The sequence below is a fragment of the Microcebus murinus genome, chromosome 6 (genome assembly GCF_040939455.1).
Source record: "Microcebus murinus isolate Inina chromosome 6, M.murinus_Inina_mat1.0, whole genome shotgun sequence".
Lineage (NCBI taxonomy): Eukaryota > Metazoa > Chordata > Mammalia > Primates > Cheirogaleidae > Microcebus > Microcebus murinus.
The window spans coordinates 80157282-80184827 of NC_134109.1; the positions used below are offsets into that span (position 1 = coordinate 80157282).

General features: G+C 50.6%; 4 protein-coding genes across 11 annotated transcripts in view; 1 reads left to right on the forward strand and 3 right to left on the reverse strand.

The window, feature by feature from the left end:
• PPP1R14D (protein phosphatase 1 regulatory inhibitor subunit 14D) overlaps positions 1-12650 on the reverse strand; it is a 30197-nt gene extending 17547 nt beyond the window's left edge. For both annotated transcript variants that reach the window (XM_076004252.1, XM_076004251.1), the window contains exon 1: positions 12561-12650. The gene's annotated coding sequence lies outside the window, so the exon portion shown is untranslated. The remainder of the gene's footprint in view (positions 1-12560) is intronic.
• The window catches only part of CCDC32 (coiled-coil domain containing 32), a 375634-nt gene that overhangs the window by 235484 nt on the left and 112604 nt on the right, over positions 1-27546 (reverse strand). The gene's annotated exons all lie outside the window — the stretch shown is intronic.
• RMDN3 (regulator of microtubule dynamics 3) overlaps positions 1-27546 on the reverse strand; it is a 230910-nt gene that overhangs the window by 90760 nt on the left and 112604 nt on the right. The window lies entirely within an intron of this gene.
• Positions 12301-27389, forward strand: SPINT1 (serine peptidase inhibitor, Kunitz type 1). 7 transcript variants are annotated; one of them, XM_012766439.3, is made up of 11 exons: positions 12306-12568; positions 12864-13397; positions 21390-21517; positions 21738-21876; positions 21966-22136; positions 22275-22301; positions 22632-22757; positions 22858-22908; positions 25501-25671; positions 25883-25930; positions 26386-27389. In XM_012766439.3, exons 2-11 carry the CDS (start codon positions 12947-12949, stop codon positions 26589-26591), a joined length of 1518 nt encoding a protein of 505 aa, XP_012621893.1. In that variant the 5' UTR covers positions 12306-12568; positions 12864-12946; the 3' UTR covers positions 26592-27389. The 7 variants fall into 7 exon arrangements, with proteins under 7 accessions (XP_075860365.1, XP_012621893.1, XP_012621892.1 ...); XM_012766438.3 differs by lacking the exon at positions 12306-12568 and adding an exon at positions 12572-12661; XM_076004250.1 differs by lacking the exon at positions 22632-22757 and having other exon boundaries at positions 12301-12568.

Sequence of the window (27546 nt, forward strand, 5' to 3'; positions counted from 1 at the left end):
CAGGCTGGTCTCAAATTCCTGAGTGTTAGGTTTGTTCCAGGTGGGAACCTGAAAAGTATGTATAGGACAGAATGTGGTTAATGCAAAACTTAGGCTTGTAGAACAATAGCCGCAGGAGTCTGGGGAGTCCCTGGACTTAGTATATCTAACAGGCAGCTGCAGCCAGCATCCCTTCCCCCTCCCTCCCTGATAGAGATGAAAGTTATCCCTCCCTAGCTCTCCTGATAAGGACTACGTCAGCGCCAGCGCAGATGGATGGATGTGACTGGGGCAAAGGGGTTGCAGGAGTTGGTTGTTTGAAGAATATACTACAAACAGCTCTTCTGCCCACTGTCCTCTGCCATACAGGAACTGCACATAGCAGGAAGCAATTCTTCACCTGCCAGTTTGGCTCAGAAACAAAGAACTGAACAGGGCAGGTGGGAGGGGGTCGGCTATCCCTGTTTATAAGAACCTTAACTAAACCCCCTTCTGTGCTCTCTTTTCGGACTCAGCCCACTTGCACCTGCGTGAATAAACCAGCCATGTTGCTCCCACATAGCCTGTGTGCGAAGTCTGTCCTTTGGGTCATTCACCCTTTCACTGAGCTCAAGTGATTCTCCTGCCTCAGCCTCCCAGAGTGCTAGGATCACAGGCGTGAGCCAGTGAGCCCTGCCTACAGTTTGGTTTTATACACTTCAGGGAGACAGGAATTATATGTAAAGTTGTGAATTAATACATGGATGGGGTACATTAGTTTGGCCTGAAAAGGGAGGACATCTCAAAGCTGGGGATTATAGGTTATAGGTGGGTTTAAAGATTCTTTGACATGTAATGGATTAAAAAATGGAAGCTTTGTCTAAAAGCTTAGAATGTTTAGATTCCTTTCCTTAGATTCCTTTCCTGCTGGTGGAGGAGTCACTTTCAAGCTCACTCATGTGGGTGTTGGCAGGTCTCAGGTCCTCAAAGGCTGTTGGCAACAGACATTAGTTCCTGCTGTCAATGGAAAAGAATCCAAACTTTATAAAATAATTTAAAGAAGTTTATTCTGAGTCTAATATGTGCGAGACATATTGGAGAGCCCGGAGAGCCAAACCCAAGAAGCCTTGAGCAAGTAGTCTTCTTACCATGGTTGTGTTACAGGGTTTTGGGGGGAGGGTAAGGAAGATAAGGAAGATAAGATAAGGAAGTCTGTTAATGAGAGACAAGCTACCAAACTTATACCCAGACTCAAGTGATTTGTGAAGTAAATTGATGACCTGCAGGAGTTTAAGCTTTGTCTTGTATAGCCTTAGGCCTGTTAATGAGTTACAAAAGATATTTCCAAGAAGGGAAAGGGGCATGACAAGGCATGTCTGACCTTCCTTCTCATGGCCAGCAACTCAGCCTTAGGGTATTTCCGGAGTGCCCTTGGCCAAGATGGGGTCCACTCAGTCAGCTGGTGGGGGGCTTAAGATTTTATTTTAGTTCACAATTTCCCCCTTTTCACCAACATCTACCAGAGGCAGAATTGATGGTCGAACTTTTATTTTGTCCCATGGTTGCCAGGGTGCTGTGGCCACCTGCCCCAGGTCCATCTAGGCCCTATATGGGACCCTTGTGGCCAAGAGGATTTAAGAGCCAAAAAGGCTACGGCCAATTAAATGTTCTAGGCCAGATGGGCCTGGAGGTGGACAAGTACCCATTAACCCTTAAAACCTTTGAGATAACATAAGAGTAAAAACCAAAATGTCAAAGGCAAGGCTACGAAATTATCTATCTATAAAGTTAAACTATATTCTTGGGTTTAGTTGCAGACTTGTAACAATTTGTTATGTAAAACATAAGCACTGTTAGTCACTTAAGCTAAGGAATTTAGAGACATTTGCTGTATCATAATTTTTTCTTTTGCAGTCATCTTAGTAATTTGTCCTAAGGTGGCCAATAAATTTCTTATTATATAACTGTTTGCATAACTGGCAACAACTATACCCAGGTGTTAGGGACCGGCTTCCTGCACCCCGCCAGGCAGACGAACAAAGACACCAAGGATGCAATCACTCAAGAGGAGCTTTATTTTCTGGCTAGCCAGGGTCCAGGCCCTAGAGTGCCAGCGCAGTGGTCGCTCTTACAGGCAAGGACCCTGACCAAAGCTGGGGCTGCCCTTTTATCCCCCCTCCCTCTTGAACACCCGCGATGCACAAGCTGATTGTGCGTGTTAGTCTTTAAAATGATTGGTGGACTGGTAGCCCGCTGGCGGGAAGGGGGCCTTTCTCCCTTTATCTGGCACCGTACCTATGCGTCTAGCTGCAAGCAAGCGATTCTCAGAAGCAGAAATATGCGTTTAGCCGATAGCTCTACCTTAGGGCCCCAAGCTAGCAGTTTCCAGAAGCCGATTACTCCTCCCCTGGGCCAATTTTCTGTTATCCGGGCTTGCACAAGTGAGCCAGCAGCTTTGGGCTGCAACCAGGCCCTTACACAGGAAACTCTAAGTCTATGGGAAGCAGGAAATTCTTTTTTTTTCTTTCTTTCTTCCTTCCCTCCCTTGGGTATCATAGGAAGCAGGAAATTCTTTATGGTTGCAATGGACTGGATTTAGAATTTTGTTTCTGGGAAGTTTGTCAAATATTAAAGGTTTAAAACATTTGTTCAAAATAAAATCACAAGTCACCATAAAATAATGGTCATTTCTTTAACCAACAGTGATAGTCATCAAAAGACTTTCAAAGCAATACAGGAAGTTATATGGGGGTAAACCTTAACTCAGGGGTCTCCATACACTGTAACAATAATAGAAATAAAGTGCACAGTAAATGAAAGGCGCTTGAATCATCCTGAAACCATTCCCCCAACCCCAATCTGTGGAAAAATTGTCTTGTCTTCCATGAAAACAGTCCCTGGTGCCAAAAAGGCTGGGGACTGCTTCCTTAACCCTTTAAAGTTTAGATTTTATAGTTAGCCAAAAACCTAATAAAGACAACAAAGGAATTATCTCTTTTTTTGGTGGTTGCCAGGGGCTGCGGAGTTGTTGTTTAATGGGTACAGAGTTTTAGTTTTGCAAGATTAAAAAGTTTTGGAGATCCGCTGCACAACCATGTGGATATATTTAATACTACTAAATTTACTCTTAGAATGGTTAAGACATAGCCGGGCATGGTGGCGCATGCCTGTAGTCCCAGCTACTCGGGAGGCTGAGGCAGAAGGATCACTCAAGCCCAGGAGTCTGAGGTTGCTGTGAGCTAGGCTGACGCCACGGCACTCACTCTAGCCTGGACAACAAAGCGAGACTCTGTCTCAAAAAAAAAAAAAAAAAAAAAAAAAAAAGAATGGTTAAGACAGCAAATTTTATGCTGTGTGGCTTTTTTTTTTTTTACCACAATGTTTAAAAAAATTAAACACTTCAGTGGGCCACCAGTTTGCAATCTCGCCTTTTTTTTTTTTTTAATTTTTTTTTTTCCAAAACTTATATTTTATTACGGTACAAAAAGCACACCCTCCCCTATTTTTGTCTCCCCTACCCAACCCCCTAGAGAACTGTACATGGTGTGCAGGGATGAAGTGACCAGGAGGCCTTTGTCTTACACCCTGCCCACTGTGGGGCTGAGCTCTGCCCCAGGTCCTTTCAAGCATCTGGGCACACCCATAGCCTGTCAGGCTGGAGCCTGGTGGTCCCAGCTCACACATACTCCTTGGCAGAGTTGGACTTAGGGTAGGAGTGGGGTGCACGGTATCCAGTTTTGCTCTCACTCCTAGGACAGGAGCAAGAGAGCAGTGCACCTCCCAGGATGACAAGAGCAGATCCTGCCCAGCCAATAAAGATGGCAGGGCCAAACTCGTACTTAATATTCGTGGGGATTAAGGGGTTATAAAAGTCTGTGACTATCTGATGGCCATACCAGGAGCAAGCTACCAAGGCAGCAAGACCTGCTACGATGAAAATGATGCCTCCACCCATGGCTATACGGGCCTTCTTCACTTTGTCATCTCCCCCGCAGCGCGTGCACTTCATGCCCAAGGTGGCCACAAACATGGCCAGGAAACCCAGCACCAGGGATATCACCATTAGGGCTCGAGTGGCCTGCAGGGCCGCCCGCGCCCCCTTTTGTCTGAGAGAAAAGGGCGGGAGACGTCAGAGGCCACTGCCTGTCAGGGGCGGTGGAGGAGGGGATGACCCCGGCCTCGGACTCGGTTTCCCAGCCGAGGTGGAGACCTGGTTGGGGGCGGAAGAAAAGCGCAGCGGGCCGGGGAGCGGCCTCACGTGGCGCCGCCAGAACCCGGCCCGCAGCCGCCAGCCCCACCGCCAGGCCCGACCACCTGCAATCTCGCCTTTAAACAACACTTTCTCCGAGGCTGGGCACGTACCACATGTTTGCACGTTACCCCCACAAGGACCTGGGGGTACTTGTCGTTTAGGGGCTCATGTGCCTGTCTGAAGCTCTTTCGTTCATTCACTCATCAATATTTCCTGAGCATCTACTCCGTGCCAAGCTCCATGCTGGGCTCCGGGGTGACAGACACAAGCAAGGAGTTCACAGTCTAGGGGGAGACAGAAAAGAAACACCAAATGCATAAAAGGATCAGCATCACAAAGCCATGTGGGGGCGCAGGGGTTGTGAGACAGAGACAAAATGACAAGGAGTGGACAGCGAGGGCCCTCCAAGAAGGGGAAATTAGCCGGGATCCGAATGGGGGGCCACGTGGGGACACAACAGCAGAGCTCCAGCCAGAGGGAAGGACAAGTGCAAAGGCCCAGGGATAGACACAAGCTTGGTGTGTTTGGGTAGCAGGAAGCAGAAAGGCCCAGGTGACTGACTCAGGGAGCAAGCTGGGGACAGATGGTGGGGGACCCAGCAGCCCCATATACATGAAACGGGAGGTGGGTGAAAACCATCTTAAACAGCATAAGCTTGTTTTGTGAGTTCAAATGTATTATTCATTACCTTTTTTTTTTTTTTTTTTTTTGAGACAGAGTCTCACTTTGTTGCCCAGGTTAGAGTGAGTGCCATGGCGTCAGTGTAGCTCACAGCAACCTCAAACTCCTGGGCTCAAGCGATCCTCCTGCCTCAGCCTCCCAAGTAGCTGGGACTACAGGCACGCACCACCATGCCTGGCTAATTTTTTCTATGTATATTAGTTGGCCAATTAATTTCTTTTTTATTTATAGTAGAGACGAGGTCTCACTCTTGCTCAGGCTGGTTTCGAACTCCTGACCTTGAGCAATCCGCCCGCCTCGGCCTCCCAGAGTGCTAGGATTACAGGCGTGAGCCACTGTGCCCAGCCTTAAAATGCAATTCTTCTGAATCCACATTCACATCTTTTACCATATCTACAACTGCCTGCACCCGATTTTCTTATTAGTTTTCTTCCTTTTAAAATGACTTCCTTCTTAAACTTAAATTCACTTCAAAGGCAACTACATGCCACACCTTAAACAGAAAACTGGTGTTGCTTGCCCTAAATAAAAGGAGACCCTAAAAAGCAAATCCTATAAAATGAAAACAAATTATTAAATTCTATAGAACTGCCTGCTCAGGGCACTGGGCTCAAGGCTTCCCCCCTCTTTGTGGAAAGGAGATTAGCACTTGTCTAAGGGTGTTAAACAGCAGCACCCAAAGGAGACTTTCTCTGCAACAATAATCCAAATTGAGAAGGAAGTGACTCTCTCTCCCCAGGATTTAAGGTGAATTAATGCTGCCTCTGTTTAAAATGGACAAGCATACGGCCAGTCCAGACTTTGGCAATGACCAACCTAATTCAGAGTCCTGTCATTTCAAGGGATCCTAGCTGTGTGACCTTGGGCAGGTCACTCAACCTCTCTGTGCCTTGGTTTCCCCATCTGTAAAATAAAGTTAATAGCCGAGGCGGGCGGATTGCTCAAGGTCAGGAGTTCAAAACCAGCCTGAGCGAGACCCCGTCTCTACTATAAATAGAAAGAAATTAATTGGCCAACTGATATATATATATATAAAAAAAAAATTAGCCGGGCATGGTGGCGCATGCCTATAGTCCCAGCTACTCGGGAGGCTGAGGCTGGAGGATCGCTTGAGCCCAGGAGTTTGAGGTTGCTGTGAGCTAGGCTGACGCCACGGCACTCACTGTAGCCTGGACAACAAAGCGAGACTCTGTCTCAAAAAAAAAAAAATAAAAAAAAATAAAGTTAATAATAGCACCCACCTGGTAGGGTTCTCTCTCTTTTTTTAATTGGCCAATTAATTTCTTTCTATTTTTAGCAGAGACAGGGTCTCACTCTTTCTCAGGGTGGTTTCAAACTCCTGACCTTGAGCGAGCTTCCTGGCTCAGCCTCCCACGGTGCTAGGACTATAGCCGTGAGCCATCGCACCTGGCCCACCTCACCCGGCCCACCTCGTAGGGTTGTTGCGAAGATTAAAGCAGTGAACACTAGAACAGGGCCTGTCACAGTGTGAGTGCTGCTAAGTGTCTGTTAAACAAATAAGCCCAATAAGCCCACCACAGTACGGATGGGACAACAGAGGCACAGGGAGGGGAGGGGACAGGCTCAGAGCACCTGGAAATTTCCCAATGCCAGGCCAGAGCCTCACCTCCTCTCAGCCCCTCCACAGCCCCCACTGGGACCTGGGACACCCCTGGAGGGCGCCCTCCCCTCTGCCCTCACTTGCCCAAGTCCCTGTTCTGTCTGGCTGCTTGACTGACCCTCACCCCAAGCCCTCCAGCCCTGAGGGAGGCTGGACCCACAAGGCCCAGCTCACAGAGGCAGGAGCTGAGGCTCCTGCGGAGGTGACAGAATCCCTCTGCCTGCCTCCGTGTGGGACCAGGGCCAGGAGGAGGATGCGGTGGATTCTGGGCTCCCGTCCCCACACCCCACCCCATCTGGCATTATCTCTAGGTGGCAGCAGCTCGGCCACCTAGAGATAATGATCCCTCTGATCCCCCAAATTTCCAGCCTCCCGTTATCTCTCTGATCCCCCAACTTTCTGGTTCCCCAAAGACAACTCAGGATGTGGGGAGGGAGGGGCAGGAAGAGGAGGAGGGAGACAGATCACAAGAGAGACAGAGAGCCACAGAGACACAAGAGAATGACAGAGATGCGGCAGAAATGAGGGGGGGAGCACTCCCAAGACAGAGACAGACAGACAGACAGACAGACAGACAGACAGACAAGAGAGGAGACAGAAACAGAGACAAAAACAGAGCAGAGACTGAGAGAGTCAGAAAGGGGAGGGGTGACCCCAAGACCCACAGAGGCAGGAAGACTGAGAAGCAGGCAGAAACAAAGCAGCAATGGGACAGGGAGGCAGACTTGGGGTGTGAGGGGTTGGGGCGGGACCCAGAAACAGAAAGAAACTTGGTGAGCCTGAGAACCAAGTGGGAGTGGGTGACAAATACTCAGAGGCCCACCAGGTGCACAAGGAGGGAGGCAGACAGGGACAAGGGCCCCCAGCATGCAGGCAGGAGGGCTCCCAGGGGAAGGAAGCCAGAGACCACAGAACCCCTCTTTTCCTGGGGCTCTCCAGCCCCCTCAAAGGCATAAGTGCTCTACACGGCCACCCCACTGGGCTCACACAACCCTTGTGTCCTCCAGGACAGGGACCTGGCTTAGGCCTGGCTGTGGAGCCCCTCAAAGCCCCAGGGCCAGCAGCCCCAGTGAGAAGTCCAGGGGAGGTACGCCGAGCAGCCTTATCTGCCTGCCATGCTCAGGGACAGATGTGGAGAGAGGGGCCCGAAGAGGGACATGCTGGTCTGGAAAGGAGGGACCTTGAGCAGGGATTGCCTTGGACTGCTCAGGGAGGGAGAGCCACCACCCTGCTTGGACCAGCCACCTGCATTGTCCGACCCTCTCACTTGTGAAAGGGTGATAATGAAAACCTGCTCAAGGGTCGCAGCGGGGACGGAGTGTGGGTACAGCGAGTGGCACTGTGCGTGGCAGATGACAGGCGCCTGAAGACGGGGCCTTGTTGCTGAAGGCTGGTGTTCCCACCGCATGCTGTCTAGATGAGTCAGGGTACTTTCATTTGCAAACGACAGAAACCCAGCAAGCTGAGGAAGGGTGAAGAAGGGTGCTCATTCACACAAAGCAGGGAACCTATTCGTTTACCTTCAGGGATCCAGACTCGGGCTGGGCACCCCAGAATGAGAAGGTTTTAGAACTTAAGTCCAACATCCTCAAGGGTCTGCAAAGCCCCCCAGAGTTCCAGTGGCAGAGCTGGGACTAAAACTTTAAGTCTCCTGACTTGTGTTTCGGCGCCCCTGCTGCCAGATGTGGTCCTCTCGTTGGAATCATTTCTTGCCATCTCTGAGACTAATCAAACAAAATACGTAAAACAAGAGTAAGGGAAGCCCGGAGCATCTTCCGGAGGAGATTAAGGAGGTGCGTGGGACACACGTGAGTGTGTTAGAGAGAGTTCCCGGCTGTCAGACGGATTGGGCGGGATGGTGAAAGCTGGAGGGAAATGTCTGTCCGCGTGTCGCTCCAGGGCAGTAAGCAGAGGAGCAGAAGGAGGAAAAAAGTCAGTCTGGAAGTTACTTAGATTGGCCACCAGGGATTGTGATTGTGATTTGGTGGAAACAATAGTAGCCGTGGTTGTCATTTAGGAATATTTTTCTGCAAGTGACAGAAAATCTGGCTCAAATTGGCTGAAGGGAAGGGGGCATTTGATGGTCTCATCTAAGAGGAATGGCTTCAGGCACACTGGATCCAGGGTTAGACCTGCCATCGGGTCAATTGTCCATTTCTGACTCTGCCGGCCTCTGCAGTGCCTTCATTTTCAGGCAGGCTCTCTCCAGGTGGACGCCTGCAAGAAGAGCCCCTCCCCTCTGTCCTCCCAGCTTGGCAACCCCAGAGGATCAGGAATTATCTTGTTAAAGCATAAAATCTGTTACTTTTAGGCCAATAACCGAAAATGTAAAGAAAAACCTTCTATAGTGAGATTACTTTTTGGTTTGGGGTTTGTGTGGGTGTGTGTGTATGTGTGTGTGTTTAGATAACTTGGAAGTTAAAACCTGATGAAAAAGGCACTTGAATTAATCCAGCATAGCAAGAGTATGTCCAGGGTCATGAGTGTACAGTACATTATAGAAGAATATGAATAAGAAAAACTAGTACCTTGCATAGAGGAATAAAGGACCCTTAGCAACAGCATGAGAAGTTTTCTGACCATATTATTATAAATAACTTAGACATCTCAACAAAGACCAAGAGTATAACATTAAGCTATATTGAAATAAAACATTGTTTTCTTAAACCTTTAAAACATTCTAATGTCAGGCTATCACCTGAGCCCAGTCTGGGCAACATAGCAAAACCCCATCCCTACAAAAAATTTAAAAACTAGGCAAGTGTGGTGGTGTGCACCTGTAGTTCCACCTTCTCAGGAGGCTGAGGCAGGAGGATTGCTTGAGCCCAAGAGTTCGAGGCTGCGGTGAGCTATGATCTTGCCACTGTACTCCAGCCTAGGCAACATAGAGAGACCCTGTCTCTAAGAAAATAAATAAATAAAATAAAGGTAACTTTGAAAATATTTTAAAAACTAGAAGGAAGAAAATATTATTCTATATCCCACCATTCATATATCATCACTTTTATCACTTTTATGGAATTCCTTACAGTCTTTTTTCTCTTCATGGGTAGTTTTTCCTTTTAGTATGTAAGAAGGAGCATAAGGAAGTATGGAAAACCCTGAGCTGTAGCTTTTACCTGCACCTTCTAGCCACTGTGGTATATTAAAAAAAGGAAGCATAGAAAGGGTGGCTTTCAATGTCAGAGAGAATTGGGATAAAATCCTGGCTCTGTCACTTTTTTTCAGATAGCATTTATTGAGCACTCAGGGTATCAAAGGCTTTATCTGTCTGTATTAACTCATCCAATCTTCATAGCAAACCCTATGAAGCCTCACTTCTGTTTCAGGGAGACTAAGGAACACAAAGGCCAAATAACTTGCCCAAAGCCACACACAGTATTAATAAGCGGTAGATAAGGGAGGCTGAGGTGGGAGGATCGCTTGAGGTCAGAAGTCCGAGACCATCCTGAGCAAGAGCAAGACCCTGTCTCTACTAAAAAAAGAAAAAATAGAAATTAGCCAGACAACTAAAAATATATATGGAAAAAATTAGCCGGGCATGGTGGCTCATGCCTGTAGTCCCAGCTACTCGGGAGACTGAGGCAGAAGGATTGCTTTAGCCCAGGAGTTTGAGGTTGCTGTGAGCTAGGTTGACACAATGGCACTCTAGACTGGTCAACAGAGTGAGACTCTGTCTCAAAAATAATAATAATCATAATAAATGGCAGATGCAAGAGTTAAATCCAGCAGTCTGAGTCTGAAGCCCACAAGCTCAACCCCTATATGACCTGTCTCCCACTCTTCATTACCTGACCTTGACGGAGTTAATAAACCTCTCTGCAAAGTGCAAACAATCCTCAGAGTTGTTGTGCGTATTAGCAATCATATTAGCAATCATGTATGTCAAGCACCTGGAGGGAACACAGTAGGCATCTCAACAAATGTTGAGTTGTTTCCGGCAAGTTAAATCTGAAGTGAGGGTACAACTACAAGGTGAAGTCAGAATTGCAAGTGCCATAAAGCCCAGTGTTTTAGGCACTGAAGCAGTGGAGTTGGCCTGCCTGGGCTCCAGTCCCTCCTTTGCCACTCAACTGCTGTATGACCTAACAAGTTAGGTTACCTGTCTGAGCCTGTTTGCTCATTTGTAAAATAGGGATAAAAATAGTACCTTCCTTGGTTTGTTTTGAGTATAGGGTAATGTGTGGGAAGTGCTTAGGAACATGGTTTGGGCATTATCAGTGCTATTAATAGAACATGCAGGCCGGGCGCGGTGGCTCACGCCTGTAATCCTAGCACTCTGGGATGCTGAGGCGGGCAGATTGCTTAAGGTCAGGAGTTCGAAACCAGCCTGAGCAACAGCGAGACCCCATCTCTACTATAAATAGAAAGAAATTAATTGGCCAACTAATATATATAGAAAAAATTAGCCGGGCATGGTGGCGCATGCCTGTAGTCCCAGCTACTCGGGAGGCTGAGGCAGCAGGATTGCTTGAGCCCAGGAGTTTGAGGTTGCTGTGAGCTAGGCTGACGCCACGGCACTCACTCTATCCTGGGCAACAAAGTGAGACTCTGTCTCAAAAAAAAAAATAGTACATGCAGGTTCTTGTAATGATATGTATAATGGATGTAATGATAAATCTATGGTAATGTATTAATAATATTACCATAAGATAATGTTCCCCTGTATTAGGAGTCTTGTATGGATAAGCTATGGGGGAGAGACAAGGATCAAATCACAACAACACTCTTTCTTCCCAGTAACTGCAAAGTCATTTGCTTCATTCCTAGCATCCCATCATCGCTCTATGTCCTACGGTGTGCCAGGGCTTGTAGAAGAACCCTGAAAATCCAGGGAAGGGGAGACAGACCCCAGAGACCCACCCCAACACCCATAATGTGGGCAGCTGGAGGATGCCCCAGTTCAGCAAAGAAAAATGATCCAAGGTTTGGCTATAGGACCTACTAGGTAAAGCTGCTCTAGGTGAGAAATTAGGTTGGGGGTTGTTAAGCCATTACTAAAAGGTTTGCAGTCTCTATTTTGGGATTAATAGGACCAATCTAGCTGTGTAGGGAATGGTCTTTTAAGAGTTCTTCGCTCAGGAAGAGCGATGAGCTTGGCTTCAAGAAGCCCATGGTTTTGTGAAGGGTGAAGTGGAACCCCTAAGCTTTCAAGAATGACATTTCACTGGAAGAGAGTGGTGGCCAGGAACACCCCTCCTGCGTGGGAGAGAAGAAACCTAAGCTCCAAGGCGTGGGCAGCAGTGACTGCACCAATGACTGGTAACAGATCGGAAGGGAACCCTCAATACAAGATGAAGAAGGGCCTCAAACAAAAGGGAACACTGTGGGTCCAGCAGGGGAGGCTGGGCTCCGGGAGTCGCCTCCGTTTCTCACTCTGGCAGCAAGGAGGGCTTCCCGGGGCTGGCGAGGGCGGCGACACTGGGGCAGACATCCCGGATTCCAGTGATCGCAGATGCAGCTTCCGGGTTCTTTTCCCGCCACGGAAAGAAGTGTTTTCCCCGAGGGGAGATCGACAACCGAGGTCGAGATCATTTGCATGCGGCTTTCCCGCATTTCTCCTTCCTCTGCGCTTCCCAAGCGCCTCAGGCCTGGGGCTGGGAATGCTGGCCTCCACCGGAAAGGGAGGCCGGAGGCAGCCGCCCCGGAGCGCCGGACCCTCGCTCGCCCAACTTCGCTGCAGCGTCCCGGCCGTGCCCTGGCTTCCGGGATCCCCGAGGCACTAAGGGGGCGCGGGGCCCATTCGCGAAGCCAGACCGGCGGAGCCCGCGAGCCCCTCGGGGGACCAGACTGCGGGCGGGGCCAGGGACCGCAGGGCGGGCAGCCGCGCCGGGGAGGACCGGCCGAGGCGCACCGGGCGTGGGCGGGGCCGGCGGCGCAGGGGTTAATGTGTGTCCCGCCCCGACCGCACTGACTCAGTTTCACCAGAAACTAGGCGAAGGAAGTGGCAGATCCCCGGCGCACAGAGCACCGGGGCGGAAGCTGCGCCCCAGGCCGCGCAGGAAGCCGGGACCGGAACCTCAGCAGGCCGGGCCCCACCCCACTCACCTGCGCAGGTAACCCGGGCCCCAGAGTGTGAGGCCGAGGCGGAGGCGCGGCGGGCTGGTAGCATGTTTGGCCCTTTGTTCTGCGCTCGTGCGTGTGTACGGGTACGTGAGCTCCTCAGCGGTCCGTCCGTCCGTCTGGCGGCCGGGTCACCGGAGTGTGCGCGGGAGGGCCCCGCCCGCGTCCCGCACTTCACTCCGGGGGCCCTGTGCTCCCTCCACCCCCCACTTCCTCCCGGCCGACGCGCCTTCTTCAAAGTCCGCCCGGCTGATCAGGTGCGCCTCCTCCTCTTCCCTCCCCTCTCAGGTCTCAAGCACCTCCAGAACCCAGAGGCCCGCACTGTGAAGGTGACCCTCGTGGGGAGGAGAGCGACGGCCCGTGGGAGGACGATGGCCTGTCCCGTCCTGGCCCGCCTCCTTGCTTTCGCCGTGTGGCTCTTGTGTGCGCTCGGCCTCCAGGGCTCCGAAGCCGGGCCGCCCCCGGAGCCCCCCGGGCTGCCCGCGGGAGCCGCCTGCCTGGAGCGCTTTACCGCCGGGGTGCCTGGCTTCGTGCTGGACACCACGGCCTCGGTCAGCAACGGGGCCACCTTCCTGGAGTCCCCCAAGGTGCGTCGTAGCTGGGACTGCGTGCGCGCCTGCTGCGCCACCCCGAATTGCAACCTGGCGCTGGTAGAGCTACAGCCCGACCACGGGGAGGACGCCATCGCCGCCTGCTTCCTCATGAACTGCCTCTACGAGCAGAACTTCGTGTGCAAGTTCGCGCACAAGAAAGGCTTCATCAACTACCTCACTCGGGATGTTTATCGCTCCTACCGCGATCTGCGCACCCAAGGCTTTGGGGGTAAGGAGGAGAGTGCGCGGATGGATGGATTTGGAGAAACTCAGAAAAGGGGCTAGTGACGGGGTCCTGGGGGAGGTGAGCATCAGAAAGGAGTTAAAGAGGAGAGTCCACTTCTACCCCAAGTCCTCCTTAAAAGTAGGCAGTATAAACAGTACAGAAAGGAGTGGGGACGTGAGTGGAAATGGGTGACATCCTAGAGCCAAGACTCTGGCTCCTGGATTCAGGGTGGTTGGAGGTGATGAGCCGGTGCTCACGCCGGAGGCCTGCTGCTCCGGGCTGTGTGTACTGGACAGAGGAGGCAGCCCCCAGGATCCCCGACCCCCGGCACCGACAGGCTGAGAGAGCGAGCGAGCTGTCTGGATGAAGCCTGGCCACTAGAAAGGCACCCTGGCCATGCACTGTCCTGGGCACCTTGAGGTCCTGTCAAGTAGCTCGACCACAGTCTCCTTCATTGGCTGAACTTGGGACTGGTTAGCATCTCTCTATGCCCTGGGAACAGATTGACCTTTTTTGGTGGTCCGGGAAAACTGTCAGACCCCAGAGACTAAAGGACAAGCCCAGTCTGCGCTTGACCCAAACGGAGAGGGGCTGTGTTGTGGGCACAGTACCCTAGAGGCTCTGGGGTGCAGGGTGAGGAGAGTTGCTGGGTGAGTCAGCCTGTTGTTATGTATACCTGGTAGGGAAGGGATGTCAGCTGTCTAGGCAGGTGTGTGCGCCTGTGCATGTGAGCCAGACAGGGCTCTCCCTGCTTAGGTTCTGGTAGCCAAGCCTTGTTTACTTCCAGGGATGAGAGCAAAGTAGGGGCCAGGGCTCCTCCTCTTTCGTCCTGGGTCTGAACAGTCAGCTGGGATCAGGGTCAATCCAGGGTTCCTTCCCCATTCTCTCTACTGCAGTTCTGGCTAGGTGGGGCTCCAGGGCAGGGGCGGGTCACACTGATAACATCTGTTTGCAATCTACAGTTTACTGAGTGCTGTGCCACACATGCTCTCACTTAGGTCTCATGACGTCAATCTCCAAAAATGGTGCTGTTAGTAGTTATCCCATTTTTTAGATTAGGAAACAGACTCTCATGTTAAATAATTTGCGCAGGATAACACTGCCCATAAGTGGTAGGCCTGGGAGACACCCCAGAGGGGGGACCTCCAAAAGTCTTGTGCTGTTTTGCACACAAGACTGCTTTTCTGGTAGAAACCCATCTCTGACCTAGGACAATTCAGTGGACAACAGAACCCAAGATGAGGGAGTCCAGGGGCCAGGACTGGGCTGGGGCCAAGTCTGGGGTGGTCTCCATTTCTGGAAAGTGGAGAAAGGGCTTTCCTCTCCAGCCCTTTCCTGGGCTAGTCTCTCTGTCAGGCTACGGGCCCTCTCTTCTCCCTGTCCTTACAGTAGCTCTCTTGGGTCTCTGAGGAGAGGTGAGATGACGATTCTGGAGGAAGGGGGCACATCTGTGGGCCAGGATGGGCCACCGAGTCCCACTGGAACAGGGATAGAGCCTGTTCCACAAGGAAGTAGCAGAAAGTGTAGGTGGTGATGACTCCTATTGACCTGAGCTGCCTGTGCCATTCCTGCACTGACAGAGGCCCCATGGGAGTCCTACTCCAGGGCCAGAGCCTGAAGTCTGGTCAGGAGCTGAGCTGGACTGGGGCCACATGGTCTTGGGACCAGCCTTCCTCATCTGGAAACCCCCAGGACTGACCTGCGTGGCACAAGTTAGGGTGGAGTGGGGATTTCCTGGGGCATTTAGGGAGCTAGGTAGGGCTTGGACTGAACGTGAGCTCCAGGCCATTCCTAGGGTGCTGGGATACTTTGGGAAGTAGGGAAAGCTCTGTGGGTGTCAAGGGGCCTATTCTCAGCTCAGTCTACCTGGAGAGATTGGAGATGGGTAAGGACAGGGTAAAGCCATTAAGGGCCTCCTAGAGGCCAGATGGATAAGGCAGGCAAGGTGGCGTGGGTGCTCTTTAATTCTAAACCTTTCGTTCTTCTATTGGATAGAGACATCCTCCTCAGGGTGGGTTTGTTTGTTCCCCTTTTTCTGCGTGTGGCCTGGCCAGGCCAGGCCAGATTCCTGCAGCAAGGGACCTCGCAAGCTGGCTCTTCCTCTTCTCTCCTTCTCTTGCCCTCCTCCTCCTCCTATGGAGGAGTGGCTTAGGAGGTGGAGTCTTAGAAGGTGGAGATGTCCTGAGGCCTGACAGCTGGGGGAGGGCTGGTTTATTGCCACTCTAGCCCTTTGCTCTCTTGGGGATGAGAGGAAGGGAGTGGTAGGGCTGGGCACCTGCCCTTGGTCCTGGGGGCTGGGGCTTGGAGAGGACAGAGTTATGTGGGGCTGAGATTCAGCCCAAGATCTAATTATCACTCTGCCTGCTGCTTCCACCCTGGGGGCCCAGTGGGGCTCCCTCTATCTCTCTGTCCTCTTTCCCCTTTTCCAACAGCTGATTATTTTCTGCAAAATTCAGGGAGGTAGGAACATCTTCCCCCAGCTTGCTAGCCCCTTGGCTTTGTCTCTCAGGGTCCTCTCCTGGTTGCCAGCCTAGCCCTGGGCTGGGGAGTTGCTTCTAGACAGCCACTTTCCATCCTTGTTCTCCCTGTCTTACTTCCCCCACATCCCTGAATCCAGTTTCCCTTTTTTTTCATCATTGTAGGCCTCTGCACCATTTGACATGTTTCTCTGTTAAATCTCTCCCCTCGTGTCCCTTTTGCTGTCAGAGTGTGTCTTGGTCTTCTCATATTTGTGACCACCTCTGTGAGTCCCCCATTGGCTCTGCCTTCTCTGCCTCATCAAGGAGGGATCCCCGTGACTCAGCCCCATCCCAGCTGTTCTTAGCTCTTTCTCTTCTCTACTTCCTTTGCACTCTTACACTTGGAATACCCTCTGTAGAGTCTCCGGAGGATGGTTTGGCAATATCTATCAAAACTGTAGTTGTGCATAACAAGTCCCCTTGTAGGAATTCATCTTGACACAATTCTACTTGTAGGAATTCCTCTTGTGGCTGTACTTAGACATGTGTAAAACAACTTACCAGCCAATTATTCACTGTAGGATTGTTTACAGTAACGAAGAATTGGAAACAATCTCAATGTCTGTCAACACATCCAATAATTGAATACTGTGATGCTGTTTCATTATAGTAATAATAAACCCTACGGCAGCATGGTTTAGTTCTTAGTAGAGAGAGAGGGAGAGAGAAAGGAAGAAAGAGACTCTAAATCAGGAAGCTGGAAGGGACTGGTTAAATAAATTATAAATTGTGGTACATTCATACAATGAATACTATACCATAATAACAAAAATAGGAAACTTTTTGTGTTGCTATGGAATGATTGTTCAGTATATATTAAAGTAAAAACAAGATGAATAACTTGCATGCTTGTGAATTCAAATGCTATCTCCATATTCTCTCTCTCTCTCTCTCTCTCTCACACACACACACAGACACACATGCGTGCGCGCATAAAAGAGGATGCCTTTGGGTGAGGAACCCATAGAGTTAAGGAGAAGAGGGGACTAAATTTTCACTGACCTTTTGTGCCTTTTGAATTTTATATCATGTATATGTGTTACTTAAACTGAAAAAACAAAAACTCAAGATTATAAAAGTAATCAGGGCCAGGTGCGGTGGCTCACGCCTGTAATCCTAGCACTTGGGACACTGAGGCGGGCAGATTGCTCAAGGTCAAGAGTTTGAAACCAGCCTGAGCAAGAGCGAGACCCCATCTCTACTATAAATAGAAAGAAAATTAATTGGCCAACTAATATATATAGAAAAAATTATCCAGGCATGGTGGCACATGCCTGTAGTCCCAGCTACTTGGGAAGCTGAGGCAGCAGGATTGCTTGAGCCCAGGAGTTTGAGGTTGCTGCGAGCTAAGCTGACGCCACGGCACTCACTCTAGCCTGGGCAACAAAGCGAGACTCTGTCTCAAAAAAATAAAATAAAATAAAAGTAATCAGAATCACACCTCTAAGCAGGCGGATGGTCAGGATAACATTTTAGAGAGAGCGTGAGCTGTGGAGTCAAACAGACCTGGCAAATCCCAGCTCTGCCATTTAGAAACTGAGCGACGACGCTGGGCAAGTCGTTGAACCTTTGTGCTGTCAACTGTCTCATCTGAAAAGAGGGTGAGAATGTAGGTGTGGCAGGGTCGTTATGAAGGTCGATGATAGAGACCGGGGTCAACAAACTTTTTCTGTAGTGGTCTAAATGGCAAGTATGTTAGGCTTTGTGGACCGTAAGTCACTGTTTTTTTTTTTTTTTTTTTTTTTTTTGAGACAGAGTCTCACTTTGTTGTCCAGGCTAGAGTGAGTGCCGTGGCGTCAGCCTAGCTCACAGCAACCTCAAACTCCTGGGCTTGAGTGATCCTTCTGCCTCAGCCTCCCGAGTAGCTGGGACTACAGGCATGTGCCACCATGCCCGGCTAATTTTTTTTTATATATATATCAGTTGGCCAATTAATTTCTTTCTATTTATAGTAGAGACGGGGTCTCGCTCTTGCTCAGGCTGGTTTTGAACTCCTGACCTTGAGCAATCCGCCCGCCTCGGCCTCCCAAGAGCTAGGATTACAGGCGTGAGCCACAGCGCCCGGCCCGTAAGTCACTGTTGTAGCTACTCAACTCTGCGGTTGTGACACAGAAGCAGCCGTGCACAATATGTAAACAAATAGGCAAGGCTGTGTTTCAATTTATGAGCACAAATTTGAATTTCTTGTACTTTTCACATGTCACAAAAGATTATTCTCCTTTTGGTTTTTTTCATCTATTTAAAAACAATATGGCTGGGCGTGGTGGCTCATACCTTGTAATCCAGCATTTTGAGGAGGCCGAGGTGGGAGGATCACTTGAGGCCAGTTTATGACTAGCCTGAGCAACATAGTGAGACTTCCATCTCTAAAAAGAGATTAAAAAATTAGCTAGGCATGGTGGCATGCACCTGTAGTCTCAGCTACTTGGGAGGATTGCTTGAACCCAGGAGTCTGAGGCTATAGTGGGCTATGATTATGCCATTGCACTCTAGCCTGGGTGAAGAGTGAGAGGCTATCTCTAAACAAAATAAAAAATAAGTAATAAGGCCAGACACAGTGGCTCATGCCTATAATCCTAGCACTCTGGGAGGCCAAGGTAGGCAGATCCTTTGATCTCAGGAGTTTGAGACCAGCCTGAGCAAGAGTGAGACCCTGTCTCTACTAAAAATAGAAAGAAATTAATTGACCAACTAAAAATATATAGAAAAAATTAGCTGGGCATGGTGGCACATGCCTGTAGTCCCAGCTACTCGGGAGGCTGAGGCAGAAGGATTGCTTGAGCCCAGGAGTTTGAGGTTGCTGTGAGCTAGGCTGATGCCATGGCACTCTAGCCAGGGCAACAGAGTGAGACTCTGTCTCAAGAAAAAAAAAAAATAATATAAGTGATGGTGGGCTGGATTTGGCCTGCAGGCCACAGTTTGCCAACCCTGGAATAGATGATAAAGGGAAAGTATCTAGCACACTGTGCAGCATACACTCACGGAGTGGCATCTTTGGTTAACAATATGCTTCCTGATTGGTCTCCAACCTCGGCCTCTCTGGAGCTCCCATGCCCATCTCCCACTGCCTGCTGGTCTTGACGGCCTTCCCTCCCTCCCTGAAATTCCACTTCTCTGTGACTGAATTCACGTGTTCCCTCTAAATCTGGTTTCCTGCATGCCTGTGCGCTGAGTTCCCGGAGACTGGCAGTTGCTCCCCGGTTCCCAGAGCCTGGCAGGGGGAGCCTGAAGTGTCTGGCCGGCATTGTATCTTACTCATATCCTGCTTTTCATTCCCTTGGCTTCCCCGGGATTCAGGCCGCTTCTGTCACGTCTGTCCTGAACTGCTGCACTGGTCCACCCGCCAGCCTCCTCCCTCCCACACATAAATAGATGGGAAGACAGCTGCTGGCCGAGCTCAGGCGTGCCCTTGCTGCCCAGGCCCTGGGCCCCTCCCCTAGGACTCTTGGATCTCCATCACGTGTCTAGGAGTTCAATGTCTGGTGCAGCCAGGCCCTCCAGGAATCTCGGCTGCTCATGGCCAGTGTCTGTTCCCTTCCTGCACCACCTGTTGTTTAATATTTGAATGTCACTCCTGCTGTGTCCAGGTCCCCTGGCCTGGTATCCAGGGTGCTTTGAGGTCTGCCCCACGCAAGCTGGTCTCCTTACTCTCTCTACCTAACTAGCCTTGCAAATTCCTAATTCCTTGCTTTGGTTTCTCATGTTTTCTGTTATCATCAACAACACCCCACATTCTTCCTCATAATCAAACAAATAAAAACAAAAACAATCAAAAAACCCTTCTCCAGAAAGCCTCCCCATATTCCCCTAGTCTGCCGTGGCTCCCTTCTCTGAATGTCGCTTTCCTTATCTTGTACACATGTTGCTTTATGTTGTTGGCTCTTATCTCCCTATGTTGCTTCATGTTGTTGCCTGTTAATCTGCCCACCTGGGCTGTACTCCCCTTAAGGGCAGTGTATTCACTGCAGTTGCTACTGCAACAAATTACTGCAAATCGGTTGGCTTAAAACAATGGGAATTTATTCTCTCACGGTTCTGTAGGCCAGAAGTCCAAAATCAAGGTGTCCAGAGGAACATGACATGCTCCCTCTGAAGACTCTGAGGGAAAATTCTTCCTGGTCTCTTCCAGCTTCTAGTGGCTCCAGGTGTCCCTTGGCTTGTGGCTGTGTTACTCCATTATCTGCCTCTGTCTTCACATGGCCTTCTCATCTGTCTTTCATTCTGTCTTCTTCCTTCTCCTCTTCTGTTTCTTTTTTCCTCTTTTTTTTTTTTTTTTTTGGAGACAGTCTTACTCTGTCTCTGTCACTCAGGCTAGAGTGCAGTGGTGTTAGCCTAGCTCACAGCAACCTCAAACTCCTTGGCTCACGGGATCCTCTTGCCTCAGCCTCCCAAGTAGCTGGGACTACAGGTGCATGCCACCACGCCCAGTTAATTTTCTCTCTCTCTGTTTTTTTTTTTTTGTTTGTTTGTTTTTTTAGTAGAAACAGGGGTCTCGCTCTTGCTCAGGCTGGTCTTGAACTCTGAGCTCAAGTGATCCTCTCACCTAGGCCTCCTATAGTGCTGGGGATGACAAGTGTGAGCCACTGCACCCGGCCTCCTCTCCTGTTTCTTAGAAGGATACTTGTCATTGGATTTAGGGCCTAACCAGCTAATCCACAATGATCTCATCTGGAGATCCTTTGCTTAATTACTTCTGCAAAGACTCTTTTTCCAAATCAGTCACATTCATGGGTTTCAGAGGTTAGATGTGGACATGTCTTTTGAGGGAGCCACCATTCATCCGGCTGCAGGTAGGAATCCTGCTTTGTGCCTGGCTTCCTTCTCCAGCCAGCCCTGACCCTGAGACAGAGGAAGTCTCAGGCACAGGCACCGTCAGGACAAGGGAGGGTGCTGTTCCCTCGGACCCGTCATAACTGGAGACAGAGTCTGCCTGAGGTGCCAGAGGCACCCTCTTCCCCTGGCCACTCGTCCTAGGGCACCAAGACTTGCTACATTGTTTCCCTGGGGACTCTGTGCTTAAGGCCTCCGTCCAGCTGGGCTTCTCAGTAGCAATCTGGACAGTGGAGTGAAGGGTAATGGGTATTAATCACACATTTCCTTATTTGGCTTTTTAAAAAATTGTTACTTTAACTTTTTAAAGCAATTAGCCCAAGTACTTGGTTATTGTAGAAAATAGGAATAAGCCCACCCCCTCAAATATCTATCTATGTTTTTTTCCCTAAATGAGATCAGATGGCACATGCTGGTCAGTAGTTTGCTTCAGAAAGAGGGTTTCACAACATCAAAATGTCTTCAGTATACCAGAGACATAATGTGTGACTAGACAGTAATAAGCTGGTTTTGTCATGAACTCCCACTTGTACCCCACGCAGGCTGCCAAGTCTCAAGTAGGTCTAGGTGTGGCCCATACTGACATGGCCGGACTTCACCCCTGGTCCATTCAGTGAGAGTTGACTTTACCTCACCCTTCCCCCAGGGTCCCGGATCCCCAAGGTCTGGGCAGGCATAGACTTGAAGGTACAGCCCCAGGAACCCCTGGTGCTGAAGGATGTGGACCATGCAGATTGGCACCTACTGCAAGGTGACACAGACGTCAGGGTAGAGGTAAGATACTGGGCTGACTCCCTGACACCCCCTTAGCCTCCTGGAGCCCCTTTCTGGGGCCACAGGCCGGTGGTTCCAGATGGGGTGGAGAGTAGCTGAGGGTACATTTAATGCCAAGTCCCTCTGCTCTCCCTAGGGTATTCGGGGATGGCTGAGAGGGCCTGGGGTGGCCTGAGGGCATCAGCAGGTGCCCAAGCCTGATGGCCACTCCTGTGTGTAGAGGAAAGATCCGGACCAGGTCGAGCTGTGGGGACTCAAGGAAGGCACCTACCTGTTCCAGCTGACAGTGACTGACTCAGATCAGCCGGAGGACACGGCCAACCTCACTGTCATTGTGCTGTCTGCTAAGCAGACAGAAGGTGAGGGAGAGGTGGGGAGGCAGTGCCCGGAGCCACCCCCCCTCTGCAGATAGGCCCCGCAGGCCCCCTTACAAGCTCTTCTCCTGTAGACTATTGCCTCGCATCCAACAAGGTGGGCCGCTGCCGGGGCTCCTTTCCCCGCTGGTACTACGACCCCACAGAACAGATGTGCAAGAGCTTCACGTATGGAGGTTGCTTAGGCAACAAGAACAACTACCTTCGGGAAGAGGAGTGTATGCTAGCCTGCCGGGATGTGCAAGGTGGGCCTTTGAGAGGTGGCTTTCCCCCAGGGTGGGTGGTCTCTCTTCCCTGGTAAGGGAGATGGGTACCCCCAGTCATCTTGTCCCTGCTGGAGCCTGGCCATGCTTTCTCTCACTTCTCTCTTCTCTCTCTCCCAGGCCCCTCCATGGAAAGGCACCATCCAGGTGAGCTTTACTCTTTTCCCTATTCCCCTCACCTCTGTCAGGTCTCCAGCCCATCCATCCCTTGGCCAACCTGCCTTGGCCCAACCCATTCCTCCCCCCATAGTATATGGAAGAACCACAAACATCCCACCCATCCCAGCCCAGCATCCTCCTATCGGGATCTGCCCAGTCCACTCGCAGGAGCATTCGGGTTGGTAGAAAGGGAATGGGGGCCGTGTCCGTGTCATGATGCCGTGTCAGGGTAGGGAGAGCGAGGTAGATGATGAGCCCTTGGCACTTGCTCTGTGCTTGAGCCTGACCTCACCCCCACTCTGTCCCACCCCGACCCAGTGTGCTCTGGCACCTGTCACTCCACCCAGTTCCACTGCAATGATGGCTGCTGCATCGACAGTTTCCTGGAGTGTGACAACACCCCTGACTGCCCTGACGCCTCTGATGAGGCCAGCTGTGAAAAATGTGAGGCCTGGGGGATGGAGGGAGTAGGCAGCAGACTTGGAGGCCCTGATGGCTCTGCCCTGTGCCCCTGGGCAGAGCCTCTGACCTTTCATCTCTGCAGATACCAGTGGCTTTGATGAGCTCCAGAGCATCCATTTCCACAGTGACAAGGGTGAGATCTTTGGGTCAGGGCTGCCATCCTCACTCATTTGATCCAGCAGTGCCTGTGGGGCCTGCTGTGTGTGCCAGGCTGTGGGCACAAAGAGCCAGGGTGGGCTCCCCAGTTCTCCAGATGAGTGGCCTGTTCCTCAGCTGGCTCCTGGGCTGTCTTCTGTGGCTCTGTGTTTTCCAAGCATCACTCATTCTCTGAACAGCTTCATAACCTTAGCCATGCCCATCACCGAGATGTTATTTATTTAATCAAGTACTTTTTTTTTGTTTTGAGACAGAGTCTCGCTCTGTTGCCCGGGCTAGAGTGCCGTGGTGTTAGCCTAGCTCACGGCAACCTCAAATTGCTGGGTTCAAGCAATCCTTCTATCTCAGCCTCCTGAGCAGCTGGGACTACAGGCATGTGCCACCACGCCTGGCTGATTTTTTTCTATTTTTTAGTTGTCTGGTTACTTTCTTTCTATTTTTAGTAGAGATGGGGTCTTGTTCTTGCTTAGGCTGGTCTGGAACTCCTGACCTCAAGCAACCATCCCGCCTCGGCCTCCCAGAGTGCTAGGATTACAGGCGTGAGCCACCATGCCTGGCCAGTCAAGTACTTTTTTAAACTTAATAATTGAGATTGGGGTGCATGCCTGTAGTCCCACTAGGGAGGGTGAGGCAGAAGGATGCCTTGAGCCCAGGAGTTTGAGGTTGCAGTGAGCTATGATGATACCACAGCACTATAGCCAGAGCACTCTAGCAGGGGAGACAGACTTTAAATAAAAATAAATAAAATAAAATAAACTTAATAATTGAAATGGAAATTTCACATCACTACCATAAATGGGAAGCCACTATTACTTGCCATACATTGAAAATAATGATAAAAATAAATACAGTGGGCCGGGCGCGGTGGCTCACGCCTGTAATCCTAGCTCTTGGGAGGCCGAGGTGGGCGGATTGTTCAAGGTCAGGAGTTCAAAACCAGCCTGAGCAAGAGCGAGACCCCGTCTCTACTATAAATAGAAAGAAATTAATTGGCCAACTGATATATATATAAAAAATTAGCCGGGCATGGTGGCTCATGCCTGTAGTCCCAGCTACTCGGGAGGCTGAGGCAGAAGGATCGCTCGAGCCCAGGAGATTGAGGTTGCTGTGAGCTAGGCTGACGCCATGGCACTCACTCTAGCCTGGACAACAAAGTGAGACTCTGTCTCAAAAAAAAAAAATAAATAAATAAATAAATAAATACAGTAAAGCAATGTTAATAAATTTTAGCTGGATATTGTTGCCTGCCAAGGCTTGGACTCTGAGGCCCATCCTATTTGTTAAAAAGGTAAACCTCCCTGTGTAGAAAACTGAGTCCTTGACACAGTCAGAAAAGGTGAAAGAAGATTGAAAAAGAGGCTGGGTATATGGTGGTTCACGCCTGTAATCCTAGCACCCTGGGAGGCTGAGGCAGGAGGATTGCTTGAGGCCAGGAGTTCAAGTCCAGCCTGAGCAAGAGTGAGACACAAAGACCCCATCTTTACAAAAATAATAGAAAAATTAGTCAGGCGTGATGATGTGCACCTGTAGTACCCAGCTACTCGGGAGGCTGAGGCAGGAGGATCGCTCCAGCCCAGGAGTTTGAGGTTGTAGTGAGCTATGATGATGCCACTGCACTCTGCACTCTATCCTAGGAAACGAGACTGTTAGCCAGTGTAGTTTACGTTCATGCCTAAGATTATTATTATTTTTTGAGTCAGAATCTCATTCTGTTGCCCGGGCTAGAGTGCCATGGCATCAGCCTAGCTCACAGCAACCTCAACTCCTGGGCTCAAATGATCCTACTGCCTCAGCCTCCCGAGTAGCTGGGACTACAGGCATGTGCCACCATGCCCGGCTAATTTTTTCTGTGTATTTTTAGTTGTCCAATTAATTTCTTTCTTTCTTTTTTTTTTTTTTTTGAGACAGAGTCTCACTTTGTTGTCTAGGCTAGAGTGAATGCCATGGCGTCAGCCTAGCTCACAGCAACCTCAAACTCCTGGGCTCAAGCAATCCTCCTGCCTTAGCCTCTTGAGCAGCTGGGACTACAGGCATGCGCCACCATGCCTGGCTAATTTTTTCTATATATATTAGTTGGCTAATTAATTTCTTTCTATGTATAGTAGAGATGGGGTCTCGCTCTTGCTCAGGCTGGTTCGAACTCCTGACGTCAAGCAATCCGCCTGCCTCGGCCTCCCAGAATGCTAGGATTACAGGCATGAGCCACTGTGCCCAGCCAAATTTCTTTCTATTTTTAATAGAGATGGGGTCTTGCTCTTGCTCAGGCTGGTTTTGAACTCCTGACCTTGAGCAATCCACCCACCTGGGCCTCCCAGAGTGCTAGGATTACAGGCGTCAGCCACCACACCCAGCCCGTGCCTAAGATTATTGTCCAGGGTTTGTCTTCCTTGCTTCTGGCAACACTGCAGATGGGCCAGCTGTTTCTGGGGCCTCTCAGGCCCTCAGCCACAGCTGCCCAGAGCACAAGGCGGGTCAGGAGGTGGTGGGCAGCAGCTGTGTGGAGCCTGGCAGATGGTGGCAGGATGCCCTGGGGACTCACTTGCCACTTGGTCTGCTTTTTACTCCCCAGGGCACTGTGTGGACCTGCCAGAGACGGGACTCTGCCAGGAGAGCATCCCGCGCTGGTACTACAACCCCTTCAATGAAAGCTGTGCCCGATTTACCTATGGTGGCTGCTATGGCAACAAGAACAACTTTGAGGAAGAGCAGCAGTGTCTTGAGTCCTGTCGTGGCATCTCCAGTGAGCGGGGCAATGGCAGGGTGGAGGTGTGGAGGGGAAAGGTGTAGCTAGCACACTCTTCTCTGTCAGAAGTCCTGGGTGGGTCACACCTCCCTTCTCAGAGTGCCTGGAGTCAGGGTGGGAGACAATGGCAGTGGGGGTCTGGGGCACTGGGAGCAGCTGAGTCCCAGAGCCCTTAGTGCTGACTGGTCTCTACCTCATCATTTTGCAGAGAAGGATGTGTTTGGGCTGCGGCGGGAAAGCCCCATTCCCGGTGTAGGTAAGCCCTGGTCTGTCCTGTTACCAAGGTTGACGTTTAGGTATCAGCTCAAGGAATCAACTCCCCCTGATTGGTTGTGACTGTCTACACCTGTGTTGAGAAGGATCCTGAGGTTGCCCATAGAGACAGTGCCACAATCAAATAGTGATGCCTGCCACGGGCAAGGGAGGGAAGTCTAGTAAAGTGCATGCCAGAGGTCTGCCATCGGAGTTCCAGGACTTCCCCCAAGCCACCTGTAAAGGTAGCCACTTGGAGCTGAGTCCTGAGGCCCAGCAGAATCCCCCTGGGCTCCTGGATGGAGCCATTCAGTCGCTCATGTGTCGGAGGTCCGAGTTGGGTGCCTGTGTCCTTCCACACCTGGCATCCATTTGACTTGGTCCCTTCCACAGAGTGGGGGTGGGTGTCAGAACCAGGCAGGCCCTGGGAGCCTCTCGCTTCGCCCCTTCTTCCTCCAGGCATTGTGGAGATGGCCGTCGCCGTGCTCCTGACCACCTGCATCGTGGTGATGGTAGCCATCCTGGGTTACTGCTTCTTCAAGAACAAGAGAAAAGACTTCCCCCGACACCGCCACGAGCCACTGCCCACCCCCGCCAGCTCCACCGTCTCCACTGCCGAGGACACGGAGCACCTGGTCTATTATCACACCACCCAACCCCTCTGAGCCTGGGTCTCTCGCCAGCTCTCACATGGCCCTGCTTTCTACTTGCCAAGGCAGAGGCCTGGGCTGGGGAAAACTTTAGGACCAGACTCCCACTGCGTGTTTCCCAGGCCCACTCTGTGTCAAACGCCCGGACTCTAGCCTCTCTTGGAGGAATCTAAGCTAAGCTCAGGTCCTGAGAAAACTCAGGGTCTGGGGGACCAGAAAAACCTTGGGCCAGAAGTATGGTACACAGATGGACCTGCCTGCCCAGGAGGAGTTTGGAAGAAACTGGAGTTTTGTTTCCTGTTCAGAGCTGCCTGCCCCTGCCCTGGGGCACTGGGAAGGGGCCTGGGGTGGTGACAGAAGCAGAAGGCCCAACCCTGTCCTCCAGAGATTCTCTTCCACTCTGTGGAAGTCCAGGGCTGGAAGGACTTCCCCATATAGTTTGTGCTGTAAAGAGTTGCTTTGTAAAGAGTTGCTTTGTGGCCAGGCGCTGTGGCTCACGCCTGTAACCCTAGTACTCTGGGAGGCCGAGGTGGGAGGATAGTCTGAGCTCAGGAGTTCAAGACCAGCCTGAGCAAGGGCGAGACCCCATCTCTACTAAAAATAGAAAGAAATTAGCTGGACAACTAAAAATATATAGAAAAATGTAGCCGGGCATGGTGGCGCATGCCTGTAGTCCCAGCTACTAGGGAGGCTGAGGCAGGAGGATTGCTTGAGCTCAGGAGTCTGAGGTTGCTGTGAGCCAGGCTGACACCACGGCACTCACTCTAGCCCGGGCAACAGAGCAAGACTCTGTCTCAAAAGAAAAAAAAAGTACAGCTGTATTAACTCCCTCAAGAAGAGGAAAGGAAAAAAGTAATAAAGAATTAATTTTATTAAAAAGAAAAGAAAAAAAAGATGTTTTGTGTTTATTTAATGCCATGAAGTGGGTGACAGGAATGCTTTGCCTCCTCCCTTCCTCTTCTCCCAAGAC